Genomic DNA, 14,235 nt, shown 5'->3' with positions numbered 1-14,235 from the left:
GCTCGGGCCCACGCTCCCACAGGCACACACCCGAGCCATGTCCAGGGTGAAGTTCTCAAAGAGGGTCCAGATGTGGTTGCTGGTGTAGATCTCCTTCATCTCCACCTCCGTGTCCACGTAGCAGTGGTTCACGAAATTCACGTAGGCCATTTTCACCTGGGCAGGCAGGGCTGGGAGGTCAGGGCGCCAGCAGCACCCACCACCCAACCCCAGCCCCGGCCAGGCTCTCCCTGTCTGTGCTTCCACCCGACCTTCCCTGGCTCCTCTGCCAGCATCCCCTCCGTCTCCCCACCTCCCAGCCCGTCCCTTCCCCTGCCCAAGCAGGACCGAGGGGCTGCCCCGGCCTGGCTCCCCCACACTTGCATCCCCGTGGCCGCCCCCCGCCCCCCGCGTCCCCACGTGGACGCGGGCCCCACCTCGGTGATGCAGTCCTCGTGTGTCACCACAGACACCACATCCTCCAGGGGCAGCAGGGACGTGCACTTGATCTCGGTGTAGACATTCTTGCCCTCGGCACAGGCAGCCAGCAGGTCCACCAGGGAGATGTGGTACATGAGGGGGCTGTGGTCCTCCACGCCGTCCCGGGCGGCCTTCATCATGTCCAGCAGGTGGGCCAGCGAGGCCTTGTCATTGTAGAATACAACCACGTCGTCGCCTGCGTTGGTCAGCTGTGGGCGGGAAGAGGGCATGTCAGGCCCCTCGGTCCAGCAGGTCCGGGGCCCCAGCCCTCACCTGCCCTCCCCAGGGAAGGACTCGGGCTCAGAGCCCGGCCTGCACCCAACACGCAGGAAAACCCTCCCCCTCCTGAGTGTCTGGGGTTTCCTGGCCCTCAGGGCCCTAAGCTAATATCTCAGACCTTCTGCCATCAGCTGGGACATCAAACCCCAGGCCCAGGAAGGACCTCCTTCCTCTCCTAAGGAAAGAAATCCCACTTGGGCTTGTCTCAGAGGCGCCTCCTCCAGGAAGCCCGTTGTAAGCCCAACTCATGCTGTCCTCCCCTGTGCTCCAACGCTGTAATTTAAACCCTCCAGGAGCACATGCCACGTCCCTCTTGTGTCAGCAATTCTGTTCTTCAGTTAATATAATAATAGCAGTCAGCAATGAACACCGCACGGCACTCCCGGACCCCACGGCTCACTGATTAAGTTCCTCGTCTCCCTTTGGTGTTTGCTCCTTCCTCTCCCTGCCCCTCCCCAGGCTACAAGATGCTCCAGGGCAGAGAGCATGTCTGTTCCAGATTTAGCCTCAGCCCTTCGGTCTTCATTTCTTTACTGAGCACCTACTATGTGCCCGACACCGGGGCCCTGGCAACGCGCACAAAGGCTGTGACCTGCCCCCGCTGCGGCTCCTGCCCGCGGACCTCATACTGGAGTGGTTTCCCCCACAGGTACACGGCGCCTGGCATGCCGCAGGTGCTTCATGATTTGTAAATAAATAATGACAAATGAAGGAATGAGTGTCTGAGTTCTCTCAGGCCTCTGACCTGAATTCTACCAGGCACCTAAGCTCTCGCAGGCCCAGCTCCATTAGGCCACAGCCCGAGTTCTACTCCACCAGCCTCGCCGTCCTCAGTCCTGTCCCCGTGTCCCCTGCAGCCCCGGGGCCCCTCTGTGACCCGCCCACCGCACGCCCTGGCCGCCCTCACCTCGGTCATGATCATGTCCTGGCACTTCTTGACGTACTTGCCCTCGGCCTTGATGACGGTGTGCAGGAAGTCCAGGTACTGCACGTGGCGCCCGTGCGTGGCCAGCAGGTGCACGAAGTGCTGCAGGACGGGCTCCCCGATCTCGGAGCAGAGCTGGTAGTTGTTCAGGAAGATGTGCTGCATGGTCTCCGCCTCCAGCAGCTGCGGGCAGGTGGGGTGGCTGTCAGAGAGGGGGGGTCTCGCGGTCCCGCCCCGCCCACCACCCCGACCCCGTGCCCTCACCCCCGGCGTGAGGAAGAGGTGCAGGTGCTTGTGCAGCAGGGCCTGGTTGCCGGGATTCCCCGCACAGAACTTCTGCAGGAACTGGTGTGTGTAGCGCAGGATCTCCATCATCTTGGCATCGCCCTGGACGCGGAGAGGAGGGGAGAGGGTGCCCAGGCGGGGGTGGGTCAGGGCTCAGCACTGGGACCCCAAGGTGGCCAGGTTCAAGGTGGGTCAGGAGACGGAGAGGTGGGAGGAACTGAAGGTCAGAGGCTGAGATGAGGCTGGAGTCAGGGAGCAAGGCTAAGGGGTCAGGTCAGGTGAACACTGAGCGGGTGTCAGAGTCAAGAGTCGGGGCGAACCTGGGGGCGGATCAAGATCATGATGAGTCATAGGAAGGGGTCTATGGTTGAGATGAGGCAATGTTTGGAGTGAGGGGCCAGGGTGGGCTTGGGGACAATAGGGTAAGGCTAGGGTGACAACTCGAAAGTCAGGGGTCAAGGAGAGGCTGGGGTCAACGTAGGTCAGGGTAACGAAGCTGAAGGTCAGAGGTTAAAGTGAGGCTGAGAGTGGGCTTCCCTGGTGACTGATCTGCCCACGCAGGAGACACGGGCTGGATCCCTGATCAGGAAGATACCACATGCCAAGGAGCAACTAAGCCCGTGTTCCGCAACTGCTGAGCCTGTGCCCTAGCGCCCGGGAGCCGCAGCTACTGAAGCCTGTGCTGCAGCTACTGAAGCCAGAGCACCCTGGAGCCCGCGCTCCACTAGAGAAGCCGCCGCAATGCGAGGCCACAGCAGCACTACTGGAGAGCAGCCCCACTCACGGCAACCAGAGAAAAGCCCACGTAGCAATGAAGACCCAGCACAGCCAAATAAATTTAAAAAAAATTTTTTTTTTTAAATGAAGCTGAGAGGATGAGGATTAGCCCAGGGACAGAAATAGAAGCTAGGGTCAAGGTCATGAACCAGGGTGAGGCTGGAGTCAATTCAAAGTCCAAGTTGATCAGGATGAGGGGTGGAAGGTCAAAGGTCAAGAATACTAAGATTGGATTCAAGGGTCTGCGTATGTGGGTAAAAAAAGGTAAAAAGGTCAGGTGAGGCAGGTCAGGTCAGCATCCGGGGTCAGTGTGTGGTTTGGGTTGGGTCCAGGTTCAGGGTGCAGTAGCCCTGGGGAGTCAGAGGTCAGGCTCACCTTGTCGTAGGGGATCTGCAGCAGGTCCAGCATGACCTTGTGGGCGTCCATGTTCTTGAGCAGCCGCTGCTGTTTCTTCCTCATCTGCTCCCCCACGCCACACATCTTGTTCAGCCGCTCCAGGATCTGGGGGGCGGGGAGGGTGAGCCCAGAGCCCCTGCCCACTTCCTCAGGCTTCCCCGGGGCCAACCACAGTGGAGCCGCGGCTCACACGGGGCCAGGAAGAGGGAAGGGGGCTGCGGCCACCAAACCCGACCGTCGCGACAAGGCTGCGAGCACGGAAAAGCCAATTCCACTTGCAAAAGTCAACAGAACAACTTGACTGTGAAGTGGAATTTCACTAAATTCCTTCAGCTTTAAAATAATTCCATCTGGACCTTGGCAGGGCTGTGTTTAACACTCGGAGAACGCTGGAGGATTTCCTGCAAGCCAGCTGGAGTGGAGGCAGGAGAGGCGGCATGGGGCCTCCGGGGCAGGGGGCCCACAGACCCACCCCCAGGACCCGGACTCACGCCCTTGACGATCTGGTAGTTCTCGCTGCTCTTCTCCCCAGGCGGGTGCAGAAAGCCCTCCTCGTCTGTGGGCCGCTGAGGGGACGGGGGAGCGGGGTCAGCCAGGCCCGGCCCTCGGGGCCCTGCCCTGGCCCCCACACCCCACGCACCTCCTTCTTGTCTTTAGCGGGGCCGGCCTCCACCTCCTCGCCCTTGCCGCTGCCCTTCTTGTCCACCCACAGCTCCGACTTCTCCACCATGGTCCGCAGTCGGTCCAGCTCAGACTTGATCACCTTGTAGTTCTCCACGTCCTGGGCCGAGATCAGCAGCTGCACCTGAAGGTTGACCACGAGCGTGCCTGGTGAGGTGGGCACCCCCAGGTCCATGGCCTCGTAGAGATGCCAGCACATGCCCTGTCCAGGCCTCTCTGCTCTGGCCTCTCCTCTCCACCCCTGCTCCTCTCCACTGAGCCAGATCTGACTTGGTGTTTATGGCTCTGCTCTAAGTCCACCGCCTCCAGGAAGCTTTCCCTGATTGGCCACAGACTTCCCTGCATCCCTGGTAGTAAGCTATCTCATCACCTGGCTTCAGTTACTCACTGGCTCATGTCACACGCTGCTGTGGCCTGTCACCTGTTCACATAGAACAGAACAGGGCAGCAGAGCAAAGCATGCTGACATCACCGAGTGACAGGACCTGAGCCTGACTCCGTCACCACCTCACTTGCTCTGGGTCAGTGGGTAAGGGAGGAAAGCTCCCCCAGGCGTCAATTTCCCCCATCTGTAAAGCAGGAATGAGAGTCGAAACCCCGCTGTCAGGCTGCTTGGAGAATTCCACGAATGCAAGGCCGGTGCTCAGTGCCTGGTACCGGGCGTACCTGTTAAACGCCAGTTCCTTCTCACTGGGAGCTGTCAAGACTGCGTGACATCACAGTGACAAAGCCAGTCCCCTTGGTAAGAGGTGACTTTGTGCCAGGCACGATGCGAAATAGCAAAGGTGCCCATGATAGAGTTCTATAATATGCTGTCTCATAAGACATGACATAAGGCCTGGAGTCAGGCTGAGAGATCAAAGCTGCCAAGACTCTAGGTGGTGTCACCTGCAAGGAGCTCAGCAAGGCCAAACCCCAGGGATGCATCTCAAGCTGCCCCATCCTTGTTTCCCCCCACCCAGCGCTGTGTGTGGCCAGGGCTGGGTGACCCTCTGGCCCCCAGGAAGACCCCTCAGGCCTTCCTCCCCGAGGTCTGGGTGCTCCATCGGGGGATGAGGGAGCACCTCCCCAAGGGCTTGGTGCTCCATCGGTGGATGGGGGAGCACCTCTACAAGGGCTGGGCACTCCACTGGTGGATGGGGGAGCACCTCCACGAGGGCTGGGCACTCCATTGGTGGATGGGGGAGCACCTCCATGAGGGCTGGGCACTCCATTGGTGGATGGGGGGGCACTCCATTGGTGGATGGGGGAGCACCTCCATGAGGGCTGGGTGCTCCATCGGGGGAGGGGGAGCACCTCCACGAGGGATGGGTGCTCCATCGGGGGAGGGGGAGCACCTCCACGAGGGCTGGGCACTCCATCAGTGGATGGGGGAGCACCTCCATGAGGGCTGGGTGCTCCATCAGGGGAGGTGAGAGCACCTCCACAAGGGCTGGGTGCTCCATTGGGGGAGTGGGGGGCACACCTGCTTGAAGGTGTGCATGGCCTCCTGGCGCTGGCTGAAGTGCTTGAAGAGCAGCTGCAGGGCCCCCGAGACCAGTGGGGCATAGTCGTGCATGGTGAGGTGGATGAGCACGCGCAGCAGCATGCGGCCGCCCTCGTCATCCACCTCCAGCATGCTGCTGGTCTTCCTGCGGGGAGGGAGGAAGTGTGAGGTGTGAGAGGGGGGAGGGGAGGCAGGCAGGTGTGACAGTCGGGGGATACGCAGGCTCCCTGCCACCTGCCAGACAGCCAGGGCACCCTGTCCCCCTGCTGACTTTGCAAACAGCCACCACCGTGAGCACCTTGGGGAACCCCGTGTCCCCTGAGGTCCACATGATGCTCCGCGGGGATGCAGCTGAGGCCAGGATGCCTCACAGGGGACCCACAGACCCCTCCAAGGGATTCACAGAAAGAGGCACAGGCTGCGAACAGAGATTGGGGGAAAGCTGATCTTTCTTTTCACCAAAATGTAGTGTTTCCTTCGGTGAGAAAAATGAGCAGTACCTGTGACTTTGTCACCAATAAAAAAATCACAGATGTTTTCCCATCACTTCAGAGTTGTTACAGAAATTACAAAATATCATTTACATTCATCACGACTTCAAAGGAATGGTACTAATTACACCCCTGGTGCAGGTTGTTATTTCATGTGTTAATAAAGAAGCACATATATAACTGTCACTTCAAATTTGTTTTCTCCAATATTTTGATAACTGCATCCCAATGCCACTGATTTCCTTTGTAATAATCATCCTATGTGCATTCCATTCTGAATTTTAAAATGCTACTCTAGGAATTCCCTGGTGGTTCAGTGGTTAGGACTCAGTGCTCTCACTGCCGAGGGCCTGAGTTCAATCACTGGTTGTAGAACTAAGATTCTGTAAGCTGCGCAGTGGGCCAAAAATTTAAAAAAAAAAAAAACTCCATCCTGGGAAGGGAGCCAAAGGCCTCACCAGACATCAAGGGTACGGCACAGAAATAGTTAAGAGCCCCCAGCTCCTGGAGTGACGCCCACCCCCTATGAAGAGCAGCCTGGCCTCCCTGCTGTGGACACAGGGATGCACCTCCAGCTACCTGGCCCAGGTCCTGACAAATAAATAGGCACAAACTGCCCTGAGTGGAGGCAGGGGGATGGCCAGAATGACGCCGGGGCCCAAGGAGCCCTGGTAACACTGGGTTTAGGCAGGCGAGGGAGAGTCAGAGCACAAAGTCGGGGGACCTCCGCCCCAGGGCCTGGTTAAGGGGTTGCAGGAAGATTAACCGAGGAGTGAAGGGTCTCCAGCCTGCATCCTCAGCACCCACCCAACCCCACCCACACCCCCCGCCTCACCCCGGCCTCACCCCACTCCAAACATGGCCTCCGCCTGCTCCCCAATGCGGTCCAGGTTCATGTTGGCGGCTGCGGGGAGTAAGGGGGGGCAGATGGAGGCTGGAAGCTGTCCGCACACAGGACAATGGGGAGCACAGGCAGAGGGAGCAGGGTGACGCCCAGACCACCCTCACCCCCACACTGGCTGGGCGGCCACCCCTCTGCCTGCCTCTGGGGTGGAGGTGGAGCCGCCCAGGGCAGGTACCAGTGGGGCGGCCCATGGCCCTACAGGTCTGCCTGCCTCTCCTAGGGGTGGAGGCGGAACCGCCCAGGGCAGGGGCCCATGGGGCGGCCCACAGCCCTGCAGGTGCGAGCGGGGTCCTGGCTGGGGGAGCTGGTCTGGCTCAGCCTCTCACTGACGATGGTCGTGGGCAAGCCCCTGCCTCCCATGGGCCTCAGTTTCATTTAGGAACTGGAGGGAATGACCCCCACCCTGCTCCCTCTCTGGGGCGAGTAAGTGGGACAATGGGGAGGAAAAAGGCCCTTGCAGCCTGGGAAACAAGGGCAGGGCTGGGCACTGGCCAGAGGTGGCCCCAGACCGCAGCCCCTTGTGGTGCATCGAGTCACACAGCCTCAGCCTGAAGTTGGGGTGCAGGGAGGGGCGGGGGCTCACTGGTGGAGTCGAAGGCGGGGGCCGTGCCATCGGCCCCGCTGTCCTGCATGGGAAACACCTCCACAAACTCCTTCTTGAAGACGGACAGCAGGTAGGAGATGCGGTAATCCAGGCGGACGTTGAGGATGAACTGGAGAAGGGGAGAGGATGGGGTGAGGACAGGTCTGAGGCCAACCTCGCGGCAGGAGGGGTAAAGGGCCACCCCAGATGAGCCCCAGCACTGGGGAGGCCCCGCACGGATGTTCAGGACTCCGTGGGGCATTACAACCAAGGCAGCAAGACTCCTCTCCCCCGGGAATGCAAGCTGGTGCAGCCGCCGTGGAGGACAGTCTGGAGGTTCCTCAGAAAGCTACAAATAGAGCTGCCATATGATCCAGCAATCCCACTCCTAGGCACATATGATCCAGCAATCCCACTCCTAGGCATGTACCGGCACAAAACTGTAATTCAAAAAGATACATGCACCTCTATTTACGGCAGCACTATTCACAATAGCCAAGACAAAGAAGCAACCTAAATGTCCATCAATAGAGGAATGGATAAAGAAAATGTGTGTGTGTGTGTGTGTGTGTGTGTGATAGAATACTACTCAGCCATAAAAAAGAACGATACAATGCCATTTGCAGCACCATAGATGGATGTAGATAGAGATTATCATACTAAATGAAGTGACTCAAGCAGACAAACACCATATAATACCACTTATATGTGGAAACTAGACCAACACAAAGGAACCTACCTGTGGACCACAAACAGACTCACAGACAGAACAGACTTGCAGTTGCCAGGGGGAGGGGGAGGGGGGGGAGGGAGGGGGTGGGAATTCGGGGTTGCAGATCATATTATATGTAATATATGTATATGTATATTATACATTACATTATATGTAATATAATTACATGTAATACATGTAGATAATATATTATATAATATATGCAGATAATATATGGCAAACTATTATATACAGAATGGATAAACAACAGGTCCTACTGTATTGCACAGGGAGCTACATTTACTATCTTGTGATAAGCCATAACAGAAAAACATACAAAAAGAATGTATATACATACATATAACTGAATCATTTTGCTGCACGGCAGAAATTAGTAACATTATAAATCAACTATACTTCAATAAAACATATAAATAAAGACTCCTCCTCCCAGGGAGGTCCAGGGCGCCTGTCCCCAGCTCCTGCCCCACTGGTGGGGGCGGTACTCATCTCAGAACAAGGCAGACACCCCCATCCTGGCCCACTGAGTCGCTCCTTCCCAGGCTGGACATGGACACGGATAGGAAGGAAGTTCCCCAGATCCAGAGGACTGTGGTCCTCCCATCCCACTCTGGCAAACAGACCCTGGGGTTCCCAGGGGCCCGAGGGAACCAAGGAATGTAGGGGAGCAGGGGAGACCACTGCGGGGTGGGGCTGAGGACACAGGAGTTTTCAGACACCCTTGACTGCCTCTGTCCTCTGTGTGCCTCCGGCCAAGCCCAGGACTCAGATCTGATAGCCCCCAGCCCCAAGAATGAGTCAGAAGTCCCCTCTTCTGACTATTCTAAATAGGCCCTGCACAGATGGGGTCCCCAGGAAGGCCACATCACGCTTCCCACCCCCTGGTGGCAGCACAGCAAAAGCAAGGGTCCTTCTCCCTCCTCAGGACCCATCAGCCCCTTCCCCAAGTGCTGCTGGGGGCCTCAGACCAAGAAGAAGGCCAGCTGTGTCCACCCCACCAGGAAATGGGCTCTCAAACCTCTAGCTCTGCCTCAAAGTCTGTGTGACTGCAGGAAAGTAAGTCTTTCGCCATGTCCCTTTCCTCGTCTGTACGACGAGGGGGCACAGCCAGGCCTGGTGCACATCAGGATCACCGGGAGGGCTTCTCACCACACAGACTGCGGGTCCGCCTCCCACATCTCTCATCCGCAAATCTCGGGCAGGGCCCAGGAACCTGCATTTCTAAGTCCCCGGGTGAGGTTGACGCTCCTGGCCAGGGATTTGAGAATCACTGGGCTAAACAGCTCCGTGTGGAGCCTCCCAGCACGACAGGTTGTGCCTTGAGGGGGCTCACCCCACCAGCCCACGCGGACCTGCCCCCGCCCCACCCTCTTCCCGGTGCGCCTGCCACCTGCAGGATCTCCAGGATCTTCAGCTTGGTCTCCATCACCACGATGTCTTCATTCTCCTCAAACCTGCTCCTGTCCAGCGGCTCGGGGGCACCGGCACCGGCAGGCAAGCTGGGGCCACCAAAGACAGACTGCTTACGGTTCAGCACCATGGTGGACATCATGTGCCCCACGCCCTGGATGGACCGCCGCACGTTCTTGCCTGTGGGGTGGGGAGCAGCAAGGGGGTCACGGCGGGTGTATGGCAGGGGCACCTCATCCACCTCTGTCTCCGTCAGCTGCAGGGCAAAGCCACCCTGCAGGGGCAGGGCTAACCTAGGAAGACTTCCTGGGGGAGGTGAGCTTTCCCAAATCTGTGAAAAAGAGGGAGGGCTGGGCAAAGGTGAACCGTGTGGGGAGATCAGTGAGAATCCTCCGGTGGAAAAATCACAAGAGCTATTACAGAGCACGAGGGATCAAGGGACAATGTGTGGACCGCACCAAAGCCTGGGGTCAGTCTCTGGGCGCTTTTTGTTTAGATGAGTTTATGCCTCCCTGACAGCAAGGCTGTGTCTCCTCTCAAATGGTTGTTCCTGGATAACAGGGTGTGTCTCCCCACCTGACCCGGAGTTCCCCAGGCAGGGCCTCATTATCTCCCTCAAGACCAGGATATGTTGGAAGGCAACTCGCCCAGACCCCAGGGTCTCCACAGCGCTTGCTCAGAGAAAGGGTCTCTCCGGTCCAGCCAAGTCTGGAGGAGACAGGGACCCCAGACGTCCCCTGGCAGCAGAGCCAGGAGGCAGGATGCCCAGGAGGGTGAATGGGAGAGGACTTCCGTTGCTAAGGGGAAGCCGATGAGCGCCAGGGAGCGATGTCTCACCGCCTGGGTCCTCGTAGGCCTGCAGCATGGCCGTGGGGCCCTGCACGCAGTCGATGATGCCCAGCAGAGTGCGCGTGAGCCGCAGCAGCTCGCTGAAGCTGTAGAAGCCAAAGTAGATGAGGTTGTGCGCCAGGCTGACCACCTGCGGAGAGAAGGCACGACCGAGGCCAGCGTGAGCCCAAAACAGTGATGGGTGGGACCTCGCAAGGGGCGTGGTCTCGTGGGGGCGGGGCCCGCCCCGCGCAAGCCGGGCTCAGCTGGTATAATTGACAGTCAATTGGTATAATCCACAGTCCGGTCGCTAGGATGTCAGGGAGGCGTGGATACGGAGCCAAGGGTCCCAGATCAGCGCCTCCAGACCTCAGAGAGTTACCGAGGAAGCCTGGCCTGCAGAGGAGGCTACTGTAGGGAGGACAGGGCAGAAATGCAGGAAGCAGGGGGTGGGGGCTCCCGCCTGCGACCCAGCCCTGCGCTGATAGGGTGAGTGGACCAGGAGGGAGCCCTCTCCAGGGAGTCAGGAGAGAAGCCTCCCTCCTGGGGAGTCCCAGTGGTCTGCACGGTCTCCCCGCCCTGACAGGAACGCTGAGGGAAGTTAGGTCACGGATCGCACGGCCCACCCCAGGGGTGGCCGAGACCAGGGGCGGGACCACGCCAGCATCCCGCGGAGCCCCAGCCCACCTCGAAGGTGAGCTTGTTCTTCTCCTCGTTGGCGAAGGGCACGGCCTCGCTGACCACATTGTTGAGGTAGTCCTCCACGAACTCCATGGTGCTGGCAAACTTGTTCTTCTTGTCGTCTCGGGAGGCGTTGAGGTTGGAATCGTAGCTGGAGGAGGTGGAGGTGGCCAGGCGTGAGCGTCCCCGGGGTCCTCCCACTCCAGCCAGGCCCTGCCCGCCCATCTCCACCCAGCTCACTCCTTGATGGTGATGGCCGTGGGGATCTCGGTCCAGAGGCGGGCGAACTTGACGGGCGTGACCAGCTCCTGGGGGTCGCGGTCCACGTGCACGTGGAGCATCAGGTGGCAGAAGGAGGCGCGCAGGTCAAAGGGCAGCATCTCGTCCGCCATGCACAGGAAGATGAGGTCGACGCCCAGCTGCTGGGAGATCTCGTCGATGGCCAGGTACTGCCGGTCCAGACACATGCGGGCAAAGAGCTTCAGCTGGTACCTGTGGGGCAAGGAGGACGGTGAGGACATGACAGGTGGGCTCTCAAGGGCTTCTAGCACATGCCTGGGCCTGCTGAAGACTGGTGTGCGCTGCGTGCGTGCTACCCAGGTGGCGCTAATGGTCAAGAACCCACTTGCCAACGCAAGAGATATAAAGAGACAAGGGTTCAATCCCTGGGTCGGGAAGATCCGCTGGAGAAGGACATGGCAACCCACTCCAGTGTTCCTGCCTGGAGAATCCCATGGACAGAGGAGCCTGGTGGGCTATAGACCATAGGGTCACAAAGAGTCAGACATGACTGAAAGTGACTTAGCACGCATGCACACCTGCCCCCCACAACTTTACAATGTGGGTAATGACAGGCCCTACCTCTCAGGGTTGTTGTGAGGCTGAACTGAGTGATCGGGTGAAGTGTTTTGACCAGTGCCAGGGACACAGTGAGCGTCTGATGAGTGTTACCTAGTGTTCTTATTTTTAAAATATGGCTGTTGGGAGACGGGTGTGGGTCTCTTTCAGGCCACTGTGCTGAGCCTGTACTCAGGCCAACAAATGCTCCTCGGGCCACCCAGTCACCCTGACTTGGCCTCTCGGGTGAAGAAGGAAGCAGGAGCACCCCCAGAAGCCTCTGGGGCTCATCCCAGGGCAGGGCCTGGCCGAGGCCAGCCGGGGGGACCCTGGGCACCTGTAATAGCTGAGCACGTTCTCGTCGTGGGCATTGCCGGCCCGCGCCTCCTGAGCCAGCTGCCGGACGCTCTTCTCGTGGTGCTCGTTGTTCTTGTCGGTCCACGTGAGCCACACTTCCTCTTCTGAGTACTCGATGCTCAGGTACTCGTGGGACTGCGCCATCTCCTTCACGGGCCGAAGCCTGTGGACGCGCGGCACCATCGATCGGAGTGGGGCCCGGAGCCCTCCTGCCCCAGCACCGCAGCCACACCGGCCTCCCCTCCCGGAGCTGCGCTGAGGGCTGGCCGGCTCCCAGGCGGTCAGGACCTCAGACGGACCAGGAGCTCCAGGAAGGCCGGGGCCTCGGCTCCCTCTCCTCTGCGGCTCCGCCCTCCCCACACCATGCCAGGCACCGAGCTGGGCCCACAGCAGGCGCTGGTGTCTGCGGAGAGCCTGTTCTAGCCTGAAGCTCTGAGGCGGCCGGGGAGCCGGGCAGGGGGGAGCCCTGGGGAGACTGAACCGCGGGCGCGAGACAGTGCAGCCAGCTCACTCGGTCTGGATGAGAATGTCGCTGTTCTTGGGATCCAGCACACACTTGCAGATGAGCTCCTGGGTGACGGGGATGGCGATGTGATTGGACACACACAGGTCGGACAGGTAGTCCAGGAACCTGGGGAGGTGACAGCCGGGAGGGGCTCAGAGGCGGCCCCCCGAATGGGGCAAAGCCCCCTCTGCTCCCCCAGCTGGCAGCACCAGCTCCCTGGCGCTCGCAGCTTACTGCTCCTCCTCCCTTTCCAAAGCTTAGAGCTGGGGCTGCGGACTACCCCGGGAGAGGGACAACCCGTGGGCATCACCCTGGGGCTAACTGCCGAGGGGCAGAGAAAAGGACGCCCAGGGGAGGAGCGATATTCAAAATATTTAACTGGTTCGCTGCGCGCGCTGACTCACCTACTAAAAAAGGTTCTGGGGGCCTCCCACTGTACCGGGAGTCAACACTCTTACTGCTAAATTGGGCCAAATTTGGGAGGGGACTCAGGAAGGGCCCCCTCAGAGAGGGGGCAGTTTACCAACAAGTACAGAAGGAGTTCAAGATTTAACAGCCAGCGTCAGTGGCCTTCTTCCCCAGGCAGCGCTGGGAGCGGGGAGGGACAGCGGGGTGGGACCAGCGAGGGGGCCCACCTGGGCTCCCGGTTCTTGCGCACCAGGCTGACAAAGGTCTCCACCTCTGTTTTGGTGATGTGCTTCTCCAGGAGCTTGCGGTTGTTGTGCAGCAGGGCGGTGATGGTGTCTTCGGCCAGGATGTCATAGCCAATCTGGGACTGCATCATCCCGAACTGCTTGGCGATGTGCTCCTAGGGACAGCCAGGCTAAGGGTCACAGGGGGCCCGCTCTGCTCCAGAACGCTGCCTCCCGGGCCCCCAGACACCAGTAGGGGACCCAGACCCTAGGAAGCTAAGGGGTCCAGGAGAGGATACCAGCCCTGGGCCAAGGGTGGGTTTCTGTAACATCGTTATTTAGCTCCCATCTAGCTCCGTGCCAGAATGAAACCCCCATGAGGGAGGGACCCTGTCTGTTAGCAGACCAGCTACATGATTGGTGGGACCTGGTGAAAATGAAATAGTAGACTCTACCCAGAAATAAACCCACACACCTATGGTCACTTAATCTTCAACAAAGGAGGCAAGAATATACAACAGAAAGTCTCTTCAGCAAGTGTCATTGGGAAAGTTGGACAGCCGTATGTAAATCAATGACCTTAGAACACACCATCTCACCAAAAATAAGCTTAAAACGGCTTAAAAACTTTAATGTAAGACACATCACCATAAAATTCCTAGAAGAGATCACAGGCAAACATTCTCCGACACAAACTGTACCAGTGTTTCTGTCAGTCAATCTCCAAAGGCAATAGAAATAAAAACAAAAATAAACAAATGGGACCTGATCAAACTTATAAACTTCTGCACAGCAAAGGAAATCATAAACAAAATGAAAAGAGAACCTACAGAATGGGAGAAAATATTTGCAAACAATGTGCCTAACAAGGGCTTAACTTCCAAAATATACAAATAGCTTATACAACTCAACAACAAAAAAACGAACCCAATTGAAAAATGGATAGACCTACCTAAATAGACAATTCTCCAAAGAAATACAAATGA

The 14,235-nt window shown here is 58.4% G+C and overlaps 1 protein-coding gene across 1 annotated transcript in view; it reads right to left on the bottom strand.

The window, feature by feature from the left end:
• The window catches only part of ITPR3 (inositol 1,4,5-trisphosphate receptor type 3), a 68,106-nt gene that overhangs the window by 15,870 nt on the left and 38,001 nt on the right, over positions 1–14,235 (bottom strand). Inside the window, exons 16-32 of the mRNA XM_043907193.1 lie at positions 13,253–13,425; positions 12,624–12,743; positions 12,093–12,275; positions 11,159–11,410; positions 10,925–11,069; positions 10,247–10,388; positions 9,390–9,589; positions 7,267–7,396; positions 6,626–6,683; positions 5,268–5,433; positions 3,762–3,926; positions 3,613–3,687; positions 3,101–3,226; positions 1,928–2,050; positions 1,646–1,846; positions 417–668; positions 31–156 (exon numbers count right to left, since the gene is read on the bottom strand). Coding sequence (XP_043763128.1) covers positions 31–156; positions 417–668; positions 1,646–1,846; positions 1,928–2,050; positions 3,101–3,226; positions 3,613–3,687; positions 3,762–3,926; positions 5,268–5,433; positions 6,626–6,683; positions 7,267–7,396; positions 9,390–9,589; positions 10,247–10,388; positions 10,925–11,069; positions 11,159–11,410; positions 12,093–12,275; positions 12,624–12,743; positions 13,253–13,425 — 2,637 coding nt within the window. The remainder of the gene's footprint in view (positions 1–30; positions 157–416; positions 669–1,645; positions 1,847–1,927; positions 2,051–3,100; positions 3,227–3,612; positions 3,688–3,761; positions 3,927–5,267; positions 5,434–6,625; positions 6,684–7,266; positions 7,397–9,389; positions 9,590–10,246; positions 10,389–10,924; positions 11,070–11,158; positions 11,411–12,092; positions 12,276–12,623; positions 12,744–13,252; positions 13,426–14,235) is intronic.

Source organism: Cervus elaphus, chromosome 7, assembly GCF_910594005.1.
Source record: "Cervus elaphus chromosome 7, mCerEla1.1, whole genome shotgun sequence".
Lineage (NCBI taxonomy): Eukaryota > Metazoa > Chordata > Mammalia > Artiodactyla > Cervidae > Cervus > Cervus elaphus.
Note: the sequence above shows the minus strand (reverse complement) of the source record. Positions and strands in the feature narration are given on the sequence as shown.